At 52.6% G+C, this 23,477-nt stretch overlaps 2 protein-coding genes across 6 annotated transcripts in view; both read left to right on the top strand.

The window, feature by feature from the left end:
• The window catches only part of KIF17 (kinesin family member 17), a 40,531-nt gene extending 27,037 nt beyond the window's left edge, over window positions 1-13,494 (top strand). For 2 of the 5 annotated variants that reach the window (XM_082684516.1, XM_082684520.1), the window contains exons 12-16: window positions 1,377-1,608; window positions 9,160-9,418; window positions 10,383-10,453; window positions 11,590-11,710; window positions 12,808-13,494. In XM_082684516.1, the coding sequence (XP_082540642.1) occupies window positions 1,377-1,608; window positions 9,160-9,418; window positions 10,383-10,453; window positions 11,590-11,710; window positions 12,808-12,986 (862 nt within the window). In that variant the 3' untranslated portion in view covers window positions 12,987-13,494. The remainder of the gene's footprint in view (window positions 1-1,376; window positions 1,609-9,159; window positions 9,419-10,382; window positions 10,454-11,589; window positions 11,711-12,807) is intronic. The other 3 variants (XM_082684519.1, XM_082684517.1, XM_082684518.1) reach the window with 3 other exon arrangements.
• Window positions 13,495-15,174: 1,680 nt separating this feature from the next.
• On the top strand, window positions 15,175-23,308 carry DDOST (dolichyl-diphosphooligosaccharide--protein glycosyltransferase non-catalytic subunit). The gene is made up of 11 exons (XM_082684471.1): window positions 15,175-15,505; window positions 15,718-15,828; window positions 19,135-19,221; window positions 20,208-20,311; window positions 20,425-20,519; window positions 20,811-20,904; window positions 21,289-21,437; window positions 21,824-21,971; window positions 22,492-22,612; window positions 22,719-22,825; window positions 22,916-23,308. The coding sequence occupies exons 1-11, from the start codon at window positions 15,352-15,354 to the stop codon at window positions 23,063-23,065; spliced, it is 1,320 nt and encodes a 439-aa protein (XP_082540597.1). The 5' UTR covers window positions 15,175-15,351; the 3' UTR covers window positions 23,066-23,308.
• Window positions 23,309-23,477: the final 169 nt, after the last annotated feature.

The raw sequence follows: 23,477 nt of genomic DNA, 5'->3' as shown, positions 1-23,477 counted from the left end.
GGGACAAGGATGGTGCCATCAGCCGGGCAGGCAGTGCTCTGCCCGGGGAACCTTACAGGTGCCACCAGACTCCCTCAGGCACCTGCTGGGGCATAGGTGCTCCAGGAGAAAGGGAAGGGACTGTCGCCTGCCTGGCATTCTCAGGAATCCCAGGGTGGCGTGATGCAGGCTTTTCTCAGCTCCCAGTGTGCCCTCCTGATGTGAGACCTGCTCACCCTGGGGACAAGCCACCCTGATCACCCTCAGAGGCTGCCCGTCTGGGGAGCTGGGCTGTCTTCACTCTGTGTCAGCCACTTAACATTTCTGAGCCTTGGTTCTCACTTCTGTAAATGAGAATAACATCAGGGTCACCATGGTCTGTGATGGTCAGCCCCATGGCCAGGGTTCAGCCTCCTCTTAGCAGTGGCAAACCCAGTCCTACGGTCCATGGTTCAAACGTGAACCAAGCAGGGACTGCACGCTGGGAACCGGGACACAGGATGAATGAGCTGCCACCTTGGCTTGCAGGGAGCCCATGGTTCAGGGGGACCAGGTACCCAGGCCCAGGGAGGACCAGCTTCTGTAGTGGGAGAAGCCAGTGGGTTGTGCAGTGCACTGTCTGGACTCCCATCCACCTTCACCACTACCTCTGCCACCGGAGCCAACGTTAAACCTCCCTGTGCCTTAGCTTCTCATCTACAAAATGGGTGATAATTAGAGCTCCAGTTTGAGAAGCTCATCATGAGGGTCAAAGGATACCGCGCCTGTCAAGCGTCAAACCTGGAAAAAACTCTCCACGTCCATGGCCGTGGTCTGGGTGTGGTCCGGAGTGTGGTCCGGGAAGCCTTCACAGAAGCTTTTGTTTTCTGTTTCTTAGAGTAGCAAAGCTACTCTAGCAAACCTGAATGGGGTTTGAAGGCCAGAAGCCTCAGGAAGGCATCGAGTTACAGGGTGCCCCAAAAGTGGAGCACGGGGGAGCAGCCTGGCTATTTGGAGAATGCACAGTGGGGAAACCTGGAGCAAGCTGGTTGGGGGGCTGCAGAGGGAGACGATGAACACTGCTCAGCCTGGGCTGCTCTGGTCCCGTGGGGTGCCGGGGAGCACGGCCGCCAGCCTGTGCACTGTGGGGACCCTGGGCTCTGGGAGGCCCGGGGCAGGTGGTAGGTGGGTCAGCTGTGGCCTGCGGGGAGATGCTCGCCATCCTCTTGGGCGCACAGGCCTGGGTGACTCTGCTTGGAACCCCCGGGGTCTGACCCCAGCCAGAGGCTTTGCCTCTCTGAGCCCGAGCCCGTGTCCATGAAGGGTGGTTTCGAGGACCCCACAATGTCCCACTGGACAGCGAGCGCCCGGTGGCGGCCCCGCCCCAGTGACCCGCGCCTTCCTCTCCCCACCGGCAGTTTGCAGCTGCTGGAGCAGCAGGTGGTAGGGGGAGAGCAGGCCAAGAACAAGGACCTGAAGGAGAAGCACAAACGCCGGAAGCGGTACGCGGACGAGCGCAAGAAGCAGCTGGTGGCGGCCCTGCAGAACTCGGACGAGGACGGTGGCGACTGGGTGCTGCTCAACGTCTACGACTCGATCCAGGAGGAGGTGCGGGCCAAAAGCAAGCTGCTAGAGAGGATGCAGCGGAAGGTGAGGCCCCGGCACACGCCCCGCTGGCCCCAGCCGCCACCCGTAATTCCTCAGATGGGCATTTATCGGGTGCCTGCTGTATGCGTCGCCCGCCCTGGAGGCCGTCCCGTGACCGACGTGTGTCTGCTGTGCTGGCCGAGTGTGTGCAACAAAGGGACGGCAGAGAAACAAGCTGGCTCGGGCTGGACTGTGATCCTGCTGTGAAGGGAGCTCGGGGGGAGGGTGGTGATGTAGGAAAGACGTCAGGGTTCAAAGCCGATGGCCAAGAAGAATTCTTGAGACGTCTTTGGTGCAGAAAGGTGGCCTTATCAGAGCACGGGGACAGGACCTGTGGGCAGAAAGAGCTGCACCGGGGCCATGAGGAGTGGCCCGCTGGGATAGCGTGAGCCTCTGAGGAATTTTGGAAGGAAGGTTCCAGGACCTTGAGGGGGCTAGCTGTTGTTGGGGAAAGGTCATTCATGACCGTCTAGTAACACCCGAGTCATGGACCCTTCAGGTGTGTATCGGTGGGACATAGGCTTGGGGGACGGTTGCCAGCATGTATCTTGGCGGGTAGAGATAAAGGAACTTTCCAAAGGAATTTTTATATGTTAAAGTAGGTTTCCTGGTGGGGGTCGGGGGTGGGGGTCAGGCTAGGATCGCCTCTCGCCCTTAAACAAAGTGTCAACATCAAGGCAGCTGAGCTCCTAGACGAATAGTCCCTCTGCCTGTTTCAAGGACATGTCCATGGGCTGTAGGCAGTAAGGAAATTTAATCATTTTTCTCCTGCCTTTGTTTTCCACATCAGGTGGCTTTATTTTGATTTTTTCTTGGATTGAGGTACACATATGCAAATCACAAGCACGCAACTTAGCTCATTTCTGCAAAGTGAACGCACCCATAGAACCAGCATCTGCATTGGGGAACTGAGCATTAGCAGAACCCTAGAAGTTCCCGGGGGCCACCCTGGGTGGGGGGCAGGGACATTCTCTGGAGCTGGTGGCTTCTGAGGGGGGGGACCTGAACCTTAGGAAAGGTGGGGCCAGGTTGTACCGCAAGGCAGAGCCTTCCACGCTGGGGGAGGGATCAGTGCCCAATATGAGTTTAGTGGCTCCAGGAGGAGAAGGGAGGTAAATAAGACTGAGCACGGGGAGTGAGGACAGCAGGGAAGGAGCTTCCGCATGCTTCCCTCGGCACATCCCCAGGGGCTCTGGCCCCTGACTTGTCCCCCTTGGCCAACGGACCAACCGCAGGGCACCTCTCCTCCCCAGCAGACACTTTCACCCAAAGACCTCGCCAAAGCAGAAGCTGATGCTTTCCCCCTCTTTGAACGTCTGTAGTGTTTACATTTTCTTGGTTATTTTCATGCTTTTTCTTAATACCCTTTTTATGTTTTCAGCCACGTTTGTTCTTCCTGGGTTATCTTGTAATCTCATCTATGCACCTAAGTTTTGAAAAAGTCTTTCTGGAGTTCGGTTAAACGTCCCGTTTTATACCTTCTTTGTTTCTGTCCGTTTCCACTTTAAGGTTTCTGGATTGCTGATTTGAAATGTTCATGTGTGTGAACTGAAGGAAATTTTATGCACATTGGGATGTTGGGTTATATTTTGGTTCTATGTGCTCATGGTTTGGGGGGGATTTTCTTCTGAAATGCTTTGATTTTCATTTCCTCTTTCTTCAAACAGCAGCTTTGATTAGCTACTTCTGCTCTTTTTTGTGTATTTTGCAGTGTCTTGTTTTTCTGCAGTTTCAGGACCAGCTGAAAGCAGAGGTGAGGGTTTGGGCAGCTGGCTGGGTTTGCTCAGTCGACAGCACACTCTTCTGTTCCTGTAGTGAAGTGCAGTATTAAATAGACTGTCCCCTATTGCTGTGGGAGTTAGCTGTCACCACAGATAGAGTTGCCTAAAAGAAACACAAACTTACTATCTTACAGTTCTTTGGGTCACAGTCCAGCTCTAGCGTGACTTACTTCTCTGCTTAGAATTCCATATGGCTGGGACCAAGGTGTGGGCAGGGCTGGTTTTCCTCAGAGGCTCTAAGGAAGAATCTGTTTCCGGGGTCAGTCAGGTTGTTGACAGGACTCAGGCCGATGCGGCTGTAGGACTGAGGATCCCATGTCCTTGCTGGCTGTCCACTGGGGGTCATTCTGTTTCTAGAGGCCGCCTGCCTCCTGGCCCCCTCAGAGACTGCTGGGGCCGGCCCCTCCTAGGCTTCAGCTCTCTGACTCTCCTTCATCTAAAGCATCACTTCTCCTTTGCCTGGTTCTCTACACACCACGTGTTTACACTAGGCTCACCAGGTGATCCAGGATAATCTCCCTGTTTTTTTTTTTTTTTAAGATTTTATTTATTTATTTGACAGAGAGAGAGATCACAAGTACACAGAGAGGCAGGCAGAGAAAGAGAGAGAGAGAGGGAAGCAGGCTCCCTGCTGAACAGAGAGCCCATGCAGGACTCGATCCCAGGACCCTGAGATTATGACCTGAGCTGAAGGCAGCAGCTTAATCCACTGAGCCACCCAGGCGCCCTAATCTCCCTGTTTTAAAGTCAACAGATTAATAACCTTAATTCCATTTGCAAAGTCCTTTTTGCTGTGGAAGAGGAACATAGTTACAGGGGTGGAAATCACAGGGGTCGAGACTTTGCCTTCCAAATCTCGCTCTCATTTTTGGGTCCACTCTTTCTCTCTCAATCTCTCTTTCAGTGGGAGGGGTCTCTTGTTTCTGCAGACTTTTATTTTGCACCTCAAGGGGTCTTCCACTTCTAAACACCGTCCAGAAGCAATGCCTTGCAGAGACTCACCCCTGGGTCTCTTCAGAGACTTGCAGAGACCGACCTGCATTCCAGTGCATTCTGGGTTTTGCAGTATCTAATCTATCCTCAGTATTTCCCTGCTCAAAGTAGGGCTTTCTCATTGGGGGAGTGATGTTATTTGCCTTCCAGTACTTTGCTGGGTGCTTTCCACTCCTCCCGCTGTGGGGCAGGCCCACCAGCTCTTTGCTGGACTTTGGGCATTTTGGACCTGCTGGTGTAGGCTGGGCGGAGTGGGGTTTCATTTTCTTTCCCTGTTCTGTGTTGTTTCAGAGGGTCTCTGTGGAGAGATTCAGATTTAGGCAGCTTCCATCATCCCTAGGTACCCAGGACTTAGAGAGAGAGAGAGAGAGAGAGAGAGAGAGCGAGCACATAAGCAGGGAGGAGAAGCAGAGGGAGAGGGAGAAGCAGGCTCCCTGCTGAGCAGGGACCCCCCCCCCATACTATGGGGCTTGATCCCAGGACCTGGAGATCATGACCTGAGCTGAAGGCAGAGGCTTAACCCACTGAGCCACCCAGGTGCCCCTAAAAAACATTTTAAAAAAATAATTGTGAAACAAAAGGAAACACTTCTTTACTTATTCTATGGGGCCCATATCACCTGATACCAAAACCATAGAAAGACATAACAAGAAAACTATAGACTAGTATTTCTTATGAATATAGACAGAAAATGCTCCACAAGATACTAGCAAACCAAATTATACATCATGCCAAAGTGTGATTTAGTCTAGGAATGCAAGGTTGGTTTAGTATCCCAAATCAATTAATGTAATATACTATATCAATAGAATAAAGGACAAAACCCACGTCGTCATCTTAATGATACAGAAAAAGTATATGAAAAAAATTTAACACCTATTATGGTAAAAACACTCAGGAAACTAGGAATAGAAGGAAACTAATTCATTCTGATAAAAGGCATCTATGAAATGTCCACAGGTAACATCATACTTAATGAGGAGAGATTGAAAGCTTTACCCCGAAGATTAGGAAGAAGACAAGGATGTCTGCTCTCACCACTTCTGTTCAACATTGGGCTGGAGGTTCTAGCTGGGGTAATAGGCAAGAAAGTGAAATAAAAGGCACTGAAATTGGAAAAGAATAGATAAAATTATTTCTATTTATAGATGACATGATCTTTTATGTAGAAAGTCCTAAGGAATCTGCCTAAAAAAAAAAAAAAACCAAAAAAACCCCACAAAAAACCCTACCTACTAGGATCAATTAACAAGTTCAGCAAGGTTGAAGAATACAAGATCAATAAGCAAAAAGCAATTGTATTTCTACACACTTACAATGAATAATCTACAAATAAAATTAAGAAAACAATTCCATGGGGCACCTGGCTGGTTCAGTCCATAGAGTATGAGATTCTTGATCTCGGAGTCATGAGTTTAAACCTCCACATTGGATGTGGAGACTACTTAAATAAAAATACATAATATCCATAAACATTAAAAAAATAATAATTCCATGGGGCGCTGGGTGGCTCAGTCATTGGGTGTCTGCCTTCAGCTCAGATTATGATCCCAGGGTCCTGGAATCTACCCCAACATAGGGCTCCTTGCTCAGTGGGGAGCCTGTTTCTCCCTGTCCCTCTACTTGCTGCTCCCCCTGCTTGTGCATGCTCTCTCTCTCTCTCAAATAAATGAATAAAATCTTAAGAAAAAAGAATGTTTAAAAAATTTTTATTTATAATACATCAATAAAGAATAAAATACTTAGGAATAAATTTAACAAAAGAAGTATAAAGCTTATATTCCCCAAACTATAAAACCTTGTTGAAAGAAATTAAGAATAAAATAAATAAATGAAAAGACCCCATGTTCATGGATTGGAAGACTTAATAATGATTAGATGGGAATACTCTTCAAACTGTTCTACAGACTCAAGGCAATCACTATCAAAGTCCCAACTGACTTCTTTGCAACGATTGACATGCTGACCCTAAAGTTCATATAGAAATTCAAGAGACAGAATAGTCAAAACAATCTTGAAAAGAACAAAGTTGGAGGACTCACACTTCTTTATTTCAAAACATACTACACATTTACAGTAATCCAGACTGTGTGGTACTGGTATGAAGACAGGAATATAGATCAATGGAATGAACTAAGAGTCTGTAAATAACCTTCGTATTTATAGTCAGTCGATTTTCGACAAGGGTGCCAAGATTATTCAGTAAAGAAATTACAGTCTTTTCAACAGTTTGTGCTGGGACAACTAGATTCTTGCATGGCAAAGAATGAAGTTGGACCCCAACCTCACACCATATACACAGATTAATTAAAAAATGGATCAAGAAACTAAATGGAAGAGCTAAAACTATGAAACTCAAAAGCGTAAATCTTTGTTACCTTAAATTCAACACTGCTGGGGCACCTGGGTGGCTCAGTCAGTTAAGCAGCTGCCTTTGCCTCAGGTCATGATCCCAGGGTCCTGGGATGGAGCCCTGAGTCAGCCTTCCCGCTCAGTGGGGAGTCCGCTTCTCCCTCTCCCTCTGTGCACTTGCGCTCTCTCTTGCTCTTTCTCTCTCTCTCCCTCACTCTCTCTCAAGTAAATAAATAAAATCTTAAAAAAAATAAATTAGACATTGCTTTCTTAGGTATGATACCAAAGCACAAACAACAAAGGGAAAAAAATAGATACATTGGACTTAATCAAAATTAAAACTTTTGTGCTTCAAAGGATACTATCAGGAAAGAGAAAATGCAGCCCATAGAATGAGAGAAAATATTTGCAAATAAGGTGCTTATATCCAGAATATATAAAGAATGCTTACAACTCAAGAATAAAAAGACAAATAATCCAAGTTAGAAATGGGCAAAGGATCTGAACAGGCATTTCTCCAAAGAAGATAAACAGATGGGCAATAAACACAAGAAACTCAGTGCTGAATGTCATTAGCCACCAGGGAAATGCACATCTCTAATACAAAACTACCATCTATGGTGTAGAGCTACCCTCTCACACCCACGGGGGTTAGCCGTAATAGAACAGGTAGTAACAGACGTCAGCAAGGAGGTGGAGAAATGACCATCCTCATACATTGCTGCTGGGAATGTAAAATGGTGCAGCTGCTTTGGAAAATTGTCCGGCATTTCCTCAGTTGGTTGAACATAGTGTTACCCTGTGACCCAGCAGTTACAAGCAAGAGAAATGAAAATTTGGCCACAGAAAAACTTGTACACGAATGTTCATAGCAGCAATATTCATTCTAACCTCAAAGTAGAAACAATCATGAATGGGAAAATACAATATGGTATAGCCACATGATGGAATATTATTGGGCAGTAAAAAGGAATGAAATCCTGGGGCTCCTGGGTGGCTCCGTCATTGAAGCATCTGACTCTTGGTTTCAGCTCAGGTTGTGATCTCAGGGTCGTGAGATCGAGCCCCACTTCGGGCTCTGTGCTCAGCGGGGCGTCTGCTTGAGAGTCTTTCTTTCTCACTCTGCCCCTCCCCCACTCTGGCTCTCTCAAATAAATAAGTAAATCTTTAAAAAAAAAGAAAAGGAAGTCCTGACACATGCTCCAACAGGGATGAACCTTGAAAACAGTGTTAAGTGCAAGAAGCCACACACAGAAGATCATATATTGTATATAACTTTGATATGAAATTTCTGGAATAAGCAAATCTAGACAGACAGGAAGTAGATTGGTGGTTGTGTAGGGCTGGGGGTTGGGGAGGAGTGGAGGATGAGTACCTGTGGAGGTGGGGTTCTTTTCTGGATCATGAGGTGTTCTAAACCTGACCATGCTGATGGCTGCACTACTTGGAATATACTAGAAACCATTGACCTGTACATGTTAAATGGGTGAGTTGTAGGACGTGAGAATTCTATCTCAATAAATCTGTTACAAAAGTCACTGTGAAGGATTCCAGATCTTTCCAGATGTACAAAAGTACATAAAGTTTTTACCCTTAATACCACGTATCCACCATCCAGCTTAAGGAATGGAGCATTATTAATTCCGCACCTGTGTCCTACCAGGTAGTGTCCATTCTTGCCTGGTTACATGTGATGAACTGAAAACATCCTTCTTTACTAACCAAACTGCACCTGCTCTTTGAGGAAACAGACTGTGCACCCAGGAGTCTTGGGGCTCAGGGACAGCAGGGTTGCACCTGCTCTTTGAGGAAACAGACTGTGCACCCAGGAGTCTTGGGGCTCAGGGACAGCAGGGTTATGGCTGCAGCTGGGAGTCACCTGTGCTTGGGGGGAATCTCCATTCAGGCAGCCCCGGGCAGGAGATCACAAAAGTCTGGAATCCATGGTCAAATCGGGGTGGCTCTGCCTCTTCAGTCCGATGTCTGTCACATCATAACTTGGCCATGGTCATGGGAGAGCCATCACTGCTGAGGCTGAGAGTTTATGCCTCCACTCCCCCCAGGAAAAGGATTTGTACAACTTTCTGACCTTTTAGGACATGGTAACCCCAGTGTTATGTGTGGCACTTTCTCGGAGGCTCCTGGGTAAAATGTGTTTGTGCGGGATCATCCTGGGGGCCAGCAGGGGCTACTGATGAGTGAGTCCTTTTCCTGTTTCCTGCAGGGCTGTGGACACAGTAGGTGCTCATTTAGTGCCAGTGGACAGATGGGCGGCGGACGTGGGTGGATGGGCGGGTCAGCGCCTGGATGGCAAGTGGGCGGCTAGAGGCGCAGGCCGTGGGTGCTGCAGGTGGGCAGATGGCGACATGGCTCCGTGTCTTCCGTGCTCACCGCTCACCACCCCGCCCTCCCGACCCCTTGCTTTCAGCTCCGGGCAGCAGAGGTGGAGATCAAAGACCTGCAGTCGGAGTTCCAGCTGGAGAAGATCGATTACTTGGCCACCATCCGCCGGCAGGAGCGTGACTCCATGCTCCTCCAGCAGCTCCTGGAGCAGGTGCAGCCCCTCATCCGCCGGGACTGTAACTACAGCAACTTGGAGAAGATAAGGCGTGAGGCCTGCTGGGACGAGGACAACGGCTTCTGGAAGATCCCCGAGCCCATCATCATAAAAACCAGCCTCCCAGTAGGTCAGGTGCTCGGCTGTCCCCTCGGCCCTCCTCCGCGCAGCGTGCCCTCCTGCGGGCTGACCCGCCAGAGCCGGGGCCCTGGGCTTGCTGGCTGTGGGTGCAGCAGCCACAGGGGACCCTGGGGCTCCAAGACAGTGGGGACCCGGGGGAGAAGTGGTGTGCTCTGGAGTCAGACAGATGTGGGCTGGAATTCGTGCTCCACTGCTCCCTGAGTGGCCTCTTTGGGACTCAGTGTCCTCATCTGTGAAATGGGGATTCGTAACCGCACCTTCTGTAAAGATCGCTGGGTGGCTTGGCCTGTGTTCATGTGTGTGACGCCCTTAGCGCCATGGCCATCCTGAGGCAAGTACGTGCTACCTTTGGTCACTGTTGCGATCTTCACTCTTTAGCTCCCCCAACACTCGGGGGAAGGGCAAAGATGGAAAGATGGTCGCTCCTGTTTGACATCTAAGGAGCTGGAACCTCAGATAGAGAAGTGACTGAACCAGGGTCCCAGTCAGAGCCGCGAGGCCCAGGACCAGGGATAGAAACGGGTTCACCTTCTGCTTTTGGCCCTGATTTCGTGTGACCTTATGATGAAGGTCACTGTTTCTCTCTGGGCCTTGGTCCCGGATCCTCACAAAGAAGGGGCTGGGGAAGGTGGTCTTGAAGGTCTGTCTCCGGCCTCGCGGCTGGGAGCACCCCCTCCTCCATCAGAGAACGTTTGTTCAGTCTCTGAGTCATTTCCCAAGCGCTGGCATCTGTCAGCAGGGTTTCTCCTGCCCGCTGGGTTGTGACAAGCAGGAGAATGGCTGCTTTGGCTTCTGAGCCCTCCTGGTATGTTTCCCAAAGTCATCTTGTGGCCTGGGCAGTGTGCTCCCCCCGCTCCGGGCCTCGCGAGCTTGGGCAAGTGCTGCCCACCCTGGCCTTCTGGCCTGCGGACTGGGGACCAGGCAGCAGTGACTTCAGCTTGTGTTTCTCACAGCAGTTCCAACAGGGCCACAGAACAAGGCAGTCCGCAAAGCCTCCACAGCAGACAATGGTGAACCCGGCACGGTAAGGCCTGTGGGGGAGGGGGTGAGGCGTGGGGAGCTGGCGTGGGGTGGGGGCGATGGGGAGGGGGTCCTTGCGGGTCAGCCTCCCTATAGGGCCATGGGCTTCTAACTTCCTCCCACCTGAGGGTCACGCAGGAGGCGATCTTTTCTGTGTCCCTCTGTTGGACCCTCCCCTGCTCTGGCCATCATTCGGTGCGAGGTAGCCCATCCCGCTGACCAAGGACCGAAGATTCGTCGTCAGTCGCAGAGGCCAGGCTGTACATTCTGGTTCCCTGGGCCCTCGCTGGGATCCTCCAACCAAAGGGCCCTCAAGGGCCCACAAAACAGTAACTGGGCTTCCAGAGTCACTCGGTTCTCCCATCTCCCGTGTTTCGTATTATAACAGCGGAGGTCAGGAAACCTTCCTGTAGAGCACGCCGTCTTTCTGTGCGCTTCTCTACCTCTCGGTTCCACTTCCCTGGCAGTGCCAGCTTCGACCCAGGCAGGCTTTCTCTGCGCGGCAGGAAAGATGGGGATCCAAGAGGAAGAGACCCAGTCTCTTACCACATCTCAAACCAGCCCTTGTGGAAAGATTCTGATCAGCCGTGTCTGGGTCAGGGGACCTGCTCTTGGACCAGGGACTTCTGTCCGGAAGATGTATATTTCTGTGACTGGTTCGGGCTGGTCACATGCCCAGTTGTGCAGCCGGGTGTGGGCAAGAGGGCGTGGTGGTGTTCGGGCAGAGAAGGGTCGCCTCACCAGGACCATGTTGAGGGGAGAAGGGTAGGCCTGAAGGGAGAGTCAGGCTGACGCAGAGTCTGTTATAGTGGTGACAAATCATAGTCTTTGGGGATGAGAGATGGGGGCTCCAGCTGTAATGACCTTGACGGTGCCCGTGGGGCATTCCAAGTCTGTGAATATGTTGTGACGGGTTTGGGCTTCGTGGTACTGGAGATCAAGACACTTCCTATCCCAAGAAAGGCGGGTGGCATCGGCTTGGCGGGAGCTGTGACTCTCCCGAGCTGCCCGGATCCCACCGCAGGAGTCTGGGGTCTCTAGTGGGGTCCGGAGAGTGGGCCGGGAGGCTCCGGGCGAGGCTTGCAGAGGCGAGGACTGTAGAAACAAAGGGCGCTGACCCACGAGAACATGGAATCTCAGCAGGAAGAAGACCGCTACAGGCTGATGCTCAGTCGGAGCGACAGCGAGAACATTGCCAGTAACTACTTCCGGTCCAAGCGAGCCAGCCAGATCCTCAGCACGGATCCCATGAAGAGCCTCGGTGAGAGCCCCGCCCACCTCCTGTCCTGCAGCCGCTCCCAGGGAGAGCCCTGCCCGGCCTTCTGCCAGCTGGGACAGACGTGATGGGTGGATTGGAGTCAGGTCCAGGGTAAAAACCCCTTCCCATCCCTGAGCCTCAGTTTCCTCAGCTGTGCACAGAGGGGGCATGCCTGCCTCCCAGGGTTGCGGGGGAATGGCCCAGCCCAGAGCCTGGCACATGGTGTGTGTGTGCCCCGTGCCCAGACTCCCTCTCCCTGTCCCCCTTCCTCTCCTGGCACAGAGCGGCCGTGTTTGGTTCCTCTGCCTCCCCCGAGCACAGGAGGCCTGTGACACACAGCTGGGGTCCTGGCATGTGCTCGCCGGCTTCCACAAATGTCAGTAGTGTGGCTTTCTCCCACGGAGCCAAAGGGGGCAGATGGGGCCACAGAAGTGAAACACTTTTAAAAGCAAGAATTGAAAGTCCCTTTGTTCTTCCATTTCTGTTTTCAAGATATTATTTATGTATTTATTTGAGAGAGAGCATGAGAGCACAGGGGAGGGGCAGAGGGAGAGAGAGAGGGAGAGTCTTAGGCAGACTCTCCACTGAGGAGCCTGACGTTGGCTCGATCTCACAACCCTGAGATCATGACCTGAGCCAAAACCAAGTTAAGAGCTGGATGCTTAACTGAGCCACCCAGGTGCCCTGCATTCTTCCATCTCTAAAAGCAAAATCAAAGGCCACAGAGCTTCTAATAGCCACAAAAAGCAAATCTCAGTTCTACGTTGAGACTGTTGAGGAGGCAGAGTTCAGTAGAGCTGAGAATCAGGAGGGAAAAACAGCACAGGACACAAATATCAGTTGAGGACCCGGCACCGTGCCCATGTTGCAGATGAGGAAACTGAGGCCCTGCACCCTGAGGTCACACGTGCATGCAGCTGGGCCCCGAGTGCAGGCCTGTCTGGCTCAAGATCCTGGGCTGCCTGAGTCTGAGTCTCTAGGACTCCGAGCTCCTGGCCCAGACCCTCTGGTGGGACGAGACCTTCAACTGGGCGGGGTGAGGTGGGCTCCCCATCCCCGTGCCCCCTGGCTCACTGGCTTCTCTGTCCCCTTCTCCACAGCGCATCACAGCTCGCCTCCTGGCCTCGGCTCCCCACTCAGCAACACGTCTGCCATGTCACCTACCCAGGCCCCCGAAATACCCCAGCCCCGGCCCTTCCGCCTCGAGTCCCTCGACATTCCCTTTTCCAAGGCCAAGCGTAAGAAAAGCAAAAGCAGCTTTGGCAGTGAGCCTCTGTGAACACGGACTCCTGCTGCTGCCCTGCCTTGGGGCATCCGTGAGGCTGCCAGGCCGCCGCCCCCACCCCCGCCAGGGCAGCCCCAGCCAAGCCTCCTCCCCACTGCCCCCACGGTGTCCGGATGCTCGAGAGGGGTCCTTGCCCTGGGAAGAGACTTTCCCTTCCCTGTGACCCATCCTTGCGGAGGTGCGCTCTGGCTCTCCATGCCACACCAGTGTTCTATCTGCTCACCTGCCACAGCCCACCGCGCGTGCCCCCCACCCCCGTTCCATTACTCTGTGCCTCCATGGGCTCAGAAACCTCACGGCATTCACCAGCAGCCCCGACAGAGTGGGCAGCAACTTCCGTGTTGATCAAGGACAGCATCTCCGTGATAGACCATCATGCCTCTACCAGGCCAGGAAGCTGGATGGCGTGGGCACAGGAGTCCTGGAGCTCTCACACAGCTGCTCTGTGGCCTAGAGGAGGCTTCTCCACATGAGGCTGCCCCAATAAACTGCCTTTTCCCGATGAGCTCCCTTCCCTAGTCCTCTGACAGTGTCACTGGGGCCCCTCCTGCCACGGCTGCCTGGCCTTCATGGGGAAGCGCTTTTTGGAGCGGTATTTCTTAACTACCTGATGCCTTTAAAAACGGGCTGTGGGGTTTCCGCAACTCCCCACACTCATGAGTACAAGTGCATTTTTCTGGGGCGAGCACCTCATGCAGTTCTCCAAAAGATCTGAGTAAGGAAAGCAGATCCCTTGTTTTGGACAATAAAGATTGTGTCTTGCTGAAACCCAGAAAAAGGCCAGGGGTGTGTCCTCAGGGGCTGTGCTGGAACTGGGTGCCCTGAAGTGGCCAGGAATGAGGCCAGGTCATCCTGGCTACTGAGGGAACAGCCCTCCCCTTGCCCTTCGTATCCCAGGCCTGCCCTGCAGGAGGGCCCCACCATCTGAGGGAAAAGGCCTGGCCTTTGGTTGAAGAGGAGACTCATTTCGCCCTGGGCTCCATCTGTGAGAGGGGAGCAGCCGCCTCCTAGGGGTACTGTGAAGGTTCAGTGAGAGTTAAGTGATGTTCCCAGCACGTAGCAGGTGCCCCCTATTAGTCCTCCTTGTTTGTTCTCCTCTGCATTTTGCATTAATTACTGTGGTGGATCCCAAAAGCCACATGCCTGGGCCAAGCTCACGCCCTGGGGATCAGTCTAACTGCAGGCAGGCTGCAGTACCTGTGCTGAGAAGAAAGATCGGGTGTTTATGGGGAACAGAGTGCCCTTATGAAGGGTAGGGCTATCATAAAGGGTGGAGAAGATCCTGAGGGGCTTAAGATGGGAATGGTGGGGGCATGAGCAAAGGCAGGAGGTGGAGAGTGTGTCTGTTGGAGCCCTGCAGCAGGGAAGCCCTGAGCAGGGCTAAGAGGAGGATGTGGCTGCCAAGATCAGCTTCAAGAGAGACCTGAGGAGTCTTGGGTGTCCCTGAGCTGTGGCAGACTCCTAAGCCACCGAATGGCATCACTGGGTCTGAGTTCCAGGGGGACCGATGTGAAGGGCGGGACTGCTGGACTGGGGCCCCCCGCAGGGGTGAGGCTGAACTCACAGCGGAGCCAATGGAGACCGAGAGGAGGTAGAATCAGTTAAGGAGACGGATGGAGGGAGATTTTGACTTTTGCGCTTGGAGGACAAGTGTGAAAGGTCAGAACAGCTACCTTCTCTCTCCGCGATTACCTTCACCCATTTGCCCCAGGATTGTGGCTGGGACTAGAGAGTCACCGAAATCTTGGAACTGATTGCGGCAGCTTTTCCTCAGACCCGTGGTGGGGCCGATGCTCAGCCTCACTCTGCACCGGGTGCTTCAAACCTGTCCTCCAGCTCCCACGAGCCCAGGCTTTTATCAAAGGCCGCAGGTGAGTGGGAGAGCTGGGCCTCGCCGTCGTTTCTATTTCCAGCCTAACCCTAACCGAGGAGGTGCTCCCTGGCGGCCACCACCGCCCCAGGTCCCAAGAGGGACGGGCAGGTCTGATGAAGAGGCAGGATCTGGGGTCCCGGCGGGAGTCCGGACGGGACCAGTCCGGACTGGGCGGAGCCTACGGGCGCTCGGCCTTGTTGACTGTCTGCGGCTGCGGAGCTGTCTTTCTAGGATTGAACCTTATCCTTTGAGGAGGCGGGACCTCTCGCCCCTTCCGCCAATAGGGTTCAGAGACCCCGCCCCCAACCGGGGCACTTCCGGTGATGCTCTCCCATCATCTCCGCCCCGGCGGCGGCCCCGGCTGCCTGGCCGCGGCGTACCCAGATCACTTCCGGGTGTTACTCCAAGACTGCGAGCTGCGATTGGGCAGCCTAGACGGGGTACTTCCGGTGCCCAGGTGCTTGGGTTCTTGGCAGAAGGAAGAAGATGGAGCCCGGCGCCGCGGCCCGCGCTTGGTCTCTCCTGTGGCTGCTGCTGCCCTTGCTTGGCCCGGCCTGCGCCAGCGGTCCTCGCACCTTAGTGCTGCTAGACAACCTCAACCTGCGGGAGACGCACTCGCTTTTCTTCCGAAGCCTGAAGGGTGAGACCGGGGCCCGAGGGAGCAGTGGGGGAAAGTCGGGTTGGAAAAGCTCCCGAGCCCCAGGGCAGCGACTACCCTCCCTCCCTCCTTCCGATTTTCCACGAAGAGGCTGTCCACTCTAGCCTCTCGCTCGCGGGGGGCGGTCGAGGTCTCTGCAGCGGTGCTTTTCCCTGGCGTCCCGTCTGCCTCAGCTCCCTGTTCTTCTCGTCCAGACAGGGCCTTTGAACTCACATTCAAGACCGCAGATGACCCGAGCCTGTCCCTCATTAAGTACGGGGAGTTCCTCTACGACAATCTCATCATCTTCTCCCCCTCGGTAGAAGGTAAGTGCTGCACGTCGCTCCCAGAACGGGGATTCAAGGCCCACGATTGATTGATCTTTTTCTTCTGGATCTTGTGCATTTTCTGGGTCATGGCATGGGTCACCAGCCCTGGACACTGCTGCTACCGGGGAAGAGGAAAATGTTCACTTCTGACCTGGGCCTGGGAAGGAATGTCTCCTTTCTAAAAGACACACCTGAGGGTTGTGGGCTCAGGTGTTGCACAGACGGTGGAAGTGCAGGCCCTGTTACCCTGAGAAGGGGGGTTTTCTCTATAAAGAGTCTGGTGGGAAAGAACAGAGAGTGCCCCTGCTTGGGTTGGCTTCTGTGGGGAGAGAAAATGGCATGTTATTAAATAGTTTGTCTGCAGAGGCATTTTGATAATTGATGGTAAGAATTGAGATGGATTCGGTTTCTGATGGCTAGAACATTAGCCATAATTTAGCCCAGCCCCCTACTGGAGACTGGATGGGTCTAGCAGAGAGCTGGTTGTTGAACAGAATGAATGTCTTCGCTGGCCTTCCTGTGACAGCTTACAAGTTGTGCCCAGGTGGATGGGAATGTCACTGAGAAGGAAGCGAGCTGTAGGTGAGAAGGGCTGGGGGAAGGCCGAGCTAGGCTCTTGCTTTGGGAATGTCAGAGAAGCTAAACAGTGTTTCTCAAATCTTAGTCATTTCTGTACCTCCTTCCTGATTTTTACTGTATTCCACATCACCCATTAATACTTAATGTTCCTTTAAATTGACCCCTTTAAAAAAGGAAAAAAAAAGAAAGAACAAAACTCTAACAGCATTTTAAAAGGAAACCAGTGATGAACCCAGTATCTCCACTAAAAATGGAAAGCTGGTATCATCACTTCTTTTCACTAAAACGTAACTATAAATAGTGTAAACACTGTTAAGTTCTAGCCAGCTTCTGTTGCCTGCTGAAGGCATGGAGTCAGGCTTCCACGTAAAGGAGGCTAGCAAACATTAGAGAAATGTTAAGATCAATATCAAACTAAGACATTCTCTTTGATGGGGCAAGCTTGAAAAATCACTGGAAAAGGAAGAAGGTCTCTCTGAGATTCAGTGTTTAAAGCTCTGCCCCACATGTACTTTTTCTGCGCCTAGCACAGTAAGTCCCGCATGCGACAGGAAAGCTGCATGGGTACTCCTGGGGAGAAGACTTGTATGTGCTGGGGGCAGTTTAGGGTAAGAACTTGGCCTTGGCTCTGTGGTGCTGTGACTAGTTAGCCCCCGCAGGTGTGAGAACCCTGGCCTGGCTTCCTTCTCCATCCCCCTGGGTTCCTCCCTGACTCTGGGATTAGGAAGCTCCCAAGTCACATGCACTGCTGGCATAGAAGAGTGGTCCTTTAGCACATCCTTTGTACACCTTTGTACAGAAAGGTGGAGAGGTGTCCTAGATGCAAGCCCAGGTAGCTCTATCTCACAGCCTGGATTCTTGCCACTGTACAAAGATTTCTCAACAGTGGCGCTTCTGGACATTTGGTACTGGATAACGCTGTTGTAGGCGGGTCTTGGGCACTGTAAAATGTGTAGCAGCATTCTGAACCTGTGTCGCACTAGATGGCAGTAGCCACCTCTGGACATTGCTCGTAGGGCAGAATTGCCCCTCGCCGGGAACCACACTGTCCACTGTGCTTGGAGCTGCTTTTGAATTGTCTGACCTGCCTGGCCTGTTTGTAGGAGCGGGGATTGAGGGCTTTCTGAATGTAGTAGAAGAGGGGAAGTTGCAGGTACAGAATGTTCTGTTAGTGCCTGAAGGTAAGGTAAACTGCTTTTTTGTTTTTTTTTCTGAAAATGTCCCCTCAGAAGGCCATTCTCATAGTTGTATCTGTACATAGTCCTATTACGGACTCAGAATGGACATGTGACGGACAGACTTCTCTCTCCAGTCTCAGTGCACGGCACTTGCTTGAGCTGGAAATCTTGGGGTTGCCCTTAGCGCCCCCGCCCTCTCATACCCTATATCTGGTCCATAACAGGCCCTGCTGACTTTACCTTCAGAATAGGAGTGAGGCCCCCCTCCTGCTTCCCTCCTGTCTTCCTCCTCCTCCTCTCTTCCTTCCCTCCCTACCCTTCTCTCTTCACTGCCTGGATTATCACAGTGGCCTCCTAACCCACTGCTCTGCTTCCATTCTAGTCCCCGTACCCGATTCTCCACCGAGCTTCCAGAATCGTCCTTTAGAAATAAAAAGCAGGTCATGTTGGTGTCCTGTTCGAAAACCTCCAATGGCTCCTCCTCATGGCCAACCTCACAGGGGCCTCGTGAGCTGCCCTCCCCGCTTCAGCATGGCCTCACCTGCTTCTGCTCGCCCCTTCACACTCCATCTGAGCCACATTGGGCTCCTTGCTGGGACAGGCTCACCTGCCTTGGGGACCCCACACCTGTCATTCTCGATGCCCCCCATGCTGCCTGGGCCACTCTCAGACCTCAGATGCTACTTGCCCTGGGTCTTCCCGGACATCCTGTATTTGTAGCTCCCACTCCCTCCCACTGTCCTTTTCTTTCTGCAGAAAAGAAATAACGTTCTTGTAATGGCTAAGTGAATTCCTAAGCACTCCCTCCATTACTTTATGTTGAACATCAGGTTGTACTTTGGGGAAGACTCTTGATCTGGTTCTGGGTGCTCTTGGCAGTCCCCTGACCAGGATTGACTGACCAAAGAAAGATACCGTCTCGTAAGTACAAAGGTTGGAAGTTAATGTGCCTTTTTGGGGATCACTTTAATAAAAGCAGTCTATAGAGTGGTTCTGTTATGGCTCTTGTGGATCTAAATCATAGGACTAATAGGGGGAAAAGTTACGCATGTTGGTAAATGAGTACTAGTGTTAAGTGACTGCACATCCTCATTTAGAAGTGCTCATTCTAAGACAATTTAGATGGAAGTGAAATTGATGGGTTCTAGAGGACTGTCAGCCGGAAGTCACTCCAGTGATGACAGAGATACTGATGTGAAAGGTGCAGGTGGTGAGTTTGAATGAAGTTGTATCATGACATGTGAGTGGGAAAATGCATCTTTTCTGAACATATATTTTATATGTGACTTGAAATGTGCATAACTAACTTGATAGCTATAATTGGTAGGTGTTTGTCTCTGTCATTTATACTTCTCAAAGTTAAAAGCTTATGAATTCAAGTCATTCCTTTAAGATCTTCAGTTTGGGGAAACAGGCATATATGGTAAATGACTGTCTCGTTGTGGGCCGCAGAGGCTGGGATGGATCGTGGCTGGTCGGCGGTCCAGCCTCCCCGCCCACGTGTCGGAGGAGTACTCTGGCTCAGTCAGTCTGGTGCTTCTTTCAGATTTCGGAGGCAACATCAATGTGGAGACTATCAGTACCTTTATCGACGGTGGAGGCAGTGTCCTGGTGGCTGCTAGCTCAGACATTGGTAAGTCTGAGTTGGGAAGGTCTAGTGCTTTCCCTCATTTCTCTGGGAAGCTTGGCGAGTTTTACAAATGGAAGCTGCCAGATTGGTGCTCACTAGGCGGGCTGAGCAGTGAGTATGGGAACTCCAGAGCCATTCAGTCCCTCCTATGCTCCTGTGACCAGAGATGTTGGGCCTCTTAAGGGCTGGGGGCCCTGTTTTTTCCCTTTGTTTTGTTTTTGTTCATGTTGGTGGGACTCCCCTTACAAAAAGATGACAAGTCGGGGCTCCTTGGGCAGACCTCAGAGCATTTTGGTAGATTATTTTTTTGTTTTGGAAAATTTCAAAGATACCTGGCATTAGGGAGAGAGCAGCATCCTGAAGCCTGCATGCGTTATTACTCGGCTTCAGCAGGCACCTGGCCAGCCTTGTTTCATTTTTCTCAGCATTGACAGATGTTTATTTAATTAATTAATTTTTAAAAAGATTTTATTCGAGAGAAAGAACACAGGAGTAGGGGGACAGAGAGGGAGAAGCAGACTCCCTGACTGAGCAGGAAGCCTGACTTGGGGCTAGAGACCATGACCTGAGTCAAAGGCAGATGCTTAACTGACTGAGCCACCCAGGGGCCCCAGCATTGCCAGATGTTTACAACCATACTGGGTGGGCTTCTCGTTGGGGGTGACAAGGAGGAGAGAAGTCCTGTGAAGCCAGCCTCGTCCAGGTCATGACTGTCTGAGGTACCTGCTTTGCCCCAGCAGGGGTTTCTGTGTGTTGGGGGTGGAGGCAGCCAGGTGGTTGGTTGTGTTACCCATTCAGGTTCTGACCCCCGCAGTCAGAGTGCCATGCTGTGTCCTGCGGTCCAGCTGGGGCTGACCTCAGCCAGGGGAAGCTGCAGGGCTCTGGGATGACTGGGATGAGCGAGTCACCAGGATGCCAGGGCAAGCAACACTGCTTGGCCCAGGGTGTACCTCTAAGGGCTGAGCCAGGCATTTCTTGGGTCTGTGCAGGTGATCCTCTTCGAGAGCTGGGCAGTGAGTGTGGGATTGAGTTTGACGAGGAGAAAACGGCTGTCATTGACCATCACAACTACGACATCTCAGACCTTGGCCAGGTAATCAGGCCCTTAGAGCAGAGTTCAGCTGGGAAACCGAGAGGAGGTCGGGAGGGAGTCCTTGGTGGGGGGGCCCCTCTTCCTGACCCTCGTCTTTCCCTCTGCCGCTGCAGCATACGCTCATCGTGGCTGACCCTGAGAACCTGTTGAAGGCCCCAACCATTGTCGGGAGATCATCTCTGAACCCCATCCTCTTTCGAGGGGTCGGGTGAGTGAGAAGGCATAGGGTGCTAGAACCCTGGAAAGGACAGGACCACCTTCTTTTGTTGGGAAACTAACCCAAACTTGATGATTTGGGGGCGTTCCTTTCCCTGGAGGATGTGCACAAAATTAATTTCGGAAATGCAGAGTCAGACGTCATTGTTGCGGTGGGAGGAGGGCTGCTGTTGTAGCAGGGGTTCAGCTGTTGAGAAAGCAGGACTCATCCCTATGAAGAAACAGCCCTTAGGGACTCCAGGTCCTTGGGCTCAGTGTCGAGTGTTCTCTTTTCCTTCCCCAGGATGGTGGCCGACCCCGACAATCCCCTGGTATTGGACATCCTGACGGGCTCCTCCACCTCTTACTCCTTCTTCCCGGATAAACCTATCACCCAGGTGAGGGGCCTTGCTGCCTTGAGGCCTCTAAATCCTGGACCTGGCGGTAGAGCACTTTATTTGAAAATGAGAAGCGGGGCGCCAGCTCTTGTGCAGCTCAGGTCTTGATCCCAGGATTGTGAGATTGAGCCCTTGCTGGGCTCCATGCTGCATGTGGAACCTGTCCCTGTGCCCCCTTCTCTCGCTCTTAAAAAACCAAAAGCAGGAGAGAGCTCACTGTGGGGACTGGGCAATGAGAGGTTGGTGGACGTGGGGGGGGCGGGTAGAGGGGGTAGAGGCAGTGGGGCCTCAGGTGCCACCATCAGGTAGGACCCAGGTGCTTGTGGTCTAGTCACTTGTCCTTTGCCCGAGCTCTCCTGGATGACACCCCCTTGTTGTTCCCAGTACCCCCATGCAGTGGGGAAGAACACCCTGCTCATTGCTGGGCTCCAGGCCAGGAACAACGCCCGGGTGATCTTCAGCGGCTCCCTGGACTTCTTCAGTGACGCCTTCTTCAACTCAGCAGTGCAGAAGGCCGCGCCTGGCTCCCAGAGGTCGGTGCTGGGGGCTCCGGCAGGTGTGGTCTGGGATGCTGGGGAAGAAGGAGCCTTCTAGTGACAGGGGTGTCAGAGGCTAGCTATCTTCCGATACTTTAAAATAATTTGAAGACTCGACTTTGTTGCTGTTACTGGTGTTGGCACTCCACAAACTTTTCAAGTAGTAATGGCTTATCTGACGATGTTTCCCGATGTGTATTGATCGTGCAGGTGACCCCAGAGCACCACCACCTGACAGCTTTGCCACATGCCCTCCAGGCAGGATACCTAGATATGCACGGCCCCCAGGGATTATCTTGATTAACAGGGATCTGTCTCACCCATCAGGCACCACTGGGAAGAAGCCGGTTCTGGTGCTCTAGCCTCGATTTTCCCTTCCGCAGGTACTCCCAGACAGGCAACTATGAGTTAGCTGTGGCCCTGTCCCGCTGGGTGTTCAAGGAGGAAGGGGTCCTCCGCGTGGGGCCTGTGTCCCACCATCGGGTGGGGGAGACAGCCCCACCCAATGCATACACCGTCACCGACCTCGTGGTAAGTGCGCCTTGGAGCAGGAGGGTCCCCTTGCAGTTTTGCCCAAGTTGCTTTGGCGTGAAAGTCTTTATTGAACATTTCTCTGATGGCCTTAGTGGCCTAAATAAGGAAGAAGACATTCATCTCTATTCCTAAGAATGTCCATGTAGGTGCAGAGCGCCTGGCACATAAGCTGATGTCTGAAGGGGCCTGGGTTCGAAGGGGCATGGGATCGCCGTGGAGGGGCAGGAGCGGGACGGCTTCCCCCGGGTGCTCGCTGCTGGGAGCGGGACTTGGTAGAGTCGGGTCTGGAAGATGTAGAGGGGTAGGGAAGGTGGCAGCAGGAAGACCCGAGAGTGCCCGGCCCACTTGTGAGCCGAGCTGGGTCTGGGTGCAGACTTGGATGGGCCTGTGCCAAGCTGTGGCTCGGAGTTCTGTCCTGGGTGGGGGGTGGGGCTCCCCCGGAGTCTGGTCAGGCAGACAAGCGGTTCAGAGCAGCTCTGAGGGTGGCGGCCCCCCGCTGACCAGCCTGCGGTCTCAGGAGTACAGCATCGTGATCGAGCAGCTCTCAGATGGCAGATGGGTCCCCTTTGATGGGGATGACATTCAGCTGGAGTTTGTCCGCATCGATCCTTTCGTGAGGACGTTCTTGAAGAAGAAAGGTAAGTAGGAGCGGTGCGCGGGAAAGCTGCGGGCCCTCAGCGCCACGGTGGCTTGCTCTCGTGAGGCAGGAAGCCGCTCCTGGTTACGGTCTTGGATCTTCCCCAGGTGGCAAATACAGCGTCCAGTTCAAGTTGCCGGACGTGTATGGAGTGTTCCAGTTTAAAGTGGATTACAACCGGCTGGGCTACACGCACTTGCACTCTTCCACTCAGGTGAGTGTCAGTCACGGTCCCCTTTTTGGCTCCAGCGGCCCCGCCTGTGCTGCTGGGCGGCCGGGACCTGTCACCTCTGCCCTGTCATAGGTGTCCGTGAGGCCACTCCAGCACACGCAGTACGAGCGCTTCATCCCCTCGGCCTATCCCTACTACGCCAGCGCCTTCTCCATGATGCTGGGCCTGTTCATCTTCAGCACGGTCTTCTTGCACATGAAGGAGAAGGAGAAGTCTGACTGAGGGACGGAGCCCTGGGACTCCTTGAGACGCGCGGCTGGCAGTTATGTAGGATTGGGTCTTCCTGGTTGGTGTTTTTTTTTTTTTTTTTTTTAAAGCTGTGTGACAGTGGCTCAGCCTTACCTCAGGGGAGAAATGCAGCATCGAGTACCAAGGGGTGGGGGGTGGGGACTGATTTTTATGTGTGCTAAGTGGTATTTTTCATATGTGGTCACTCTCATTTCTAAGATAAACATTGCCCTCCAACTCTGTCTGGCCCATGTGCTTTGCTGTGGTGGGGATGCGGTTCAGTTGCGTCGCTGACCAAGGACTGCATTTCCCTTAAGCATGAAATCCTAGAACTTCGAGGGAGAGGACATGGTTAATTAAATACACCAAGGTGTTTGACTTTCTAATAGGATTATTGAGCTGATGT

The sequence above is a fragment of the Mustela nivalis genome, assembly GCF_964662115.1.
Source record: "Mustela nivalis genome assembly, chromosome: 10".
Classification (NCBI taxonomy): Eukaryota; Metazoa; Chordata; class Mammalia; order Carnivora; family Mustelidae; genus Mustela; species Mustela nivalis.
The sequence above is the reverse complement of the archived record's forward strand: the minus strand, read 5'-3'. Positions and strand labels throughout refer to the sequence as shown.

Excerpts from the sequence above, each read along its gene's own strand:
- DDOST (XM_082684471.1), top strand. The coding sequence starts at position 15,352 with ATGGAGCCCGGCGCCGCGGCCCGCGCTTGGTCTCTCCTGTGGCTGCTG. Across the intron at positions 21,972-22,491 it reads ACACCGTCACCGACCTCGTG|GAGTACAGCATCGTGATCGA; the intron begins GTAAGTGCGCCT and ends CTGCGGTCTCAG. Across the intron at positions 22,613-22,718 it reads GACGTTCTTGAAGAAGAAAG|GTGGCAAATACAGCGTCCAG; the intron begins GTAAGTAGGAGC and ends GATCTTCCCCAG.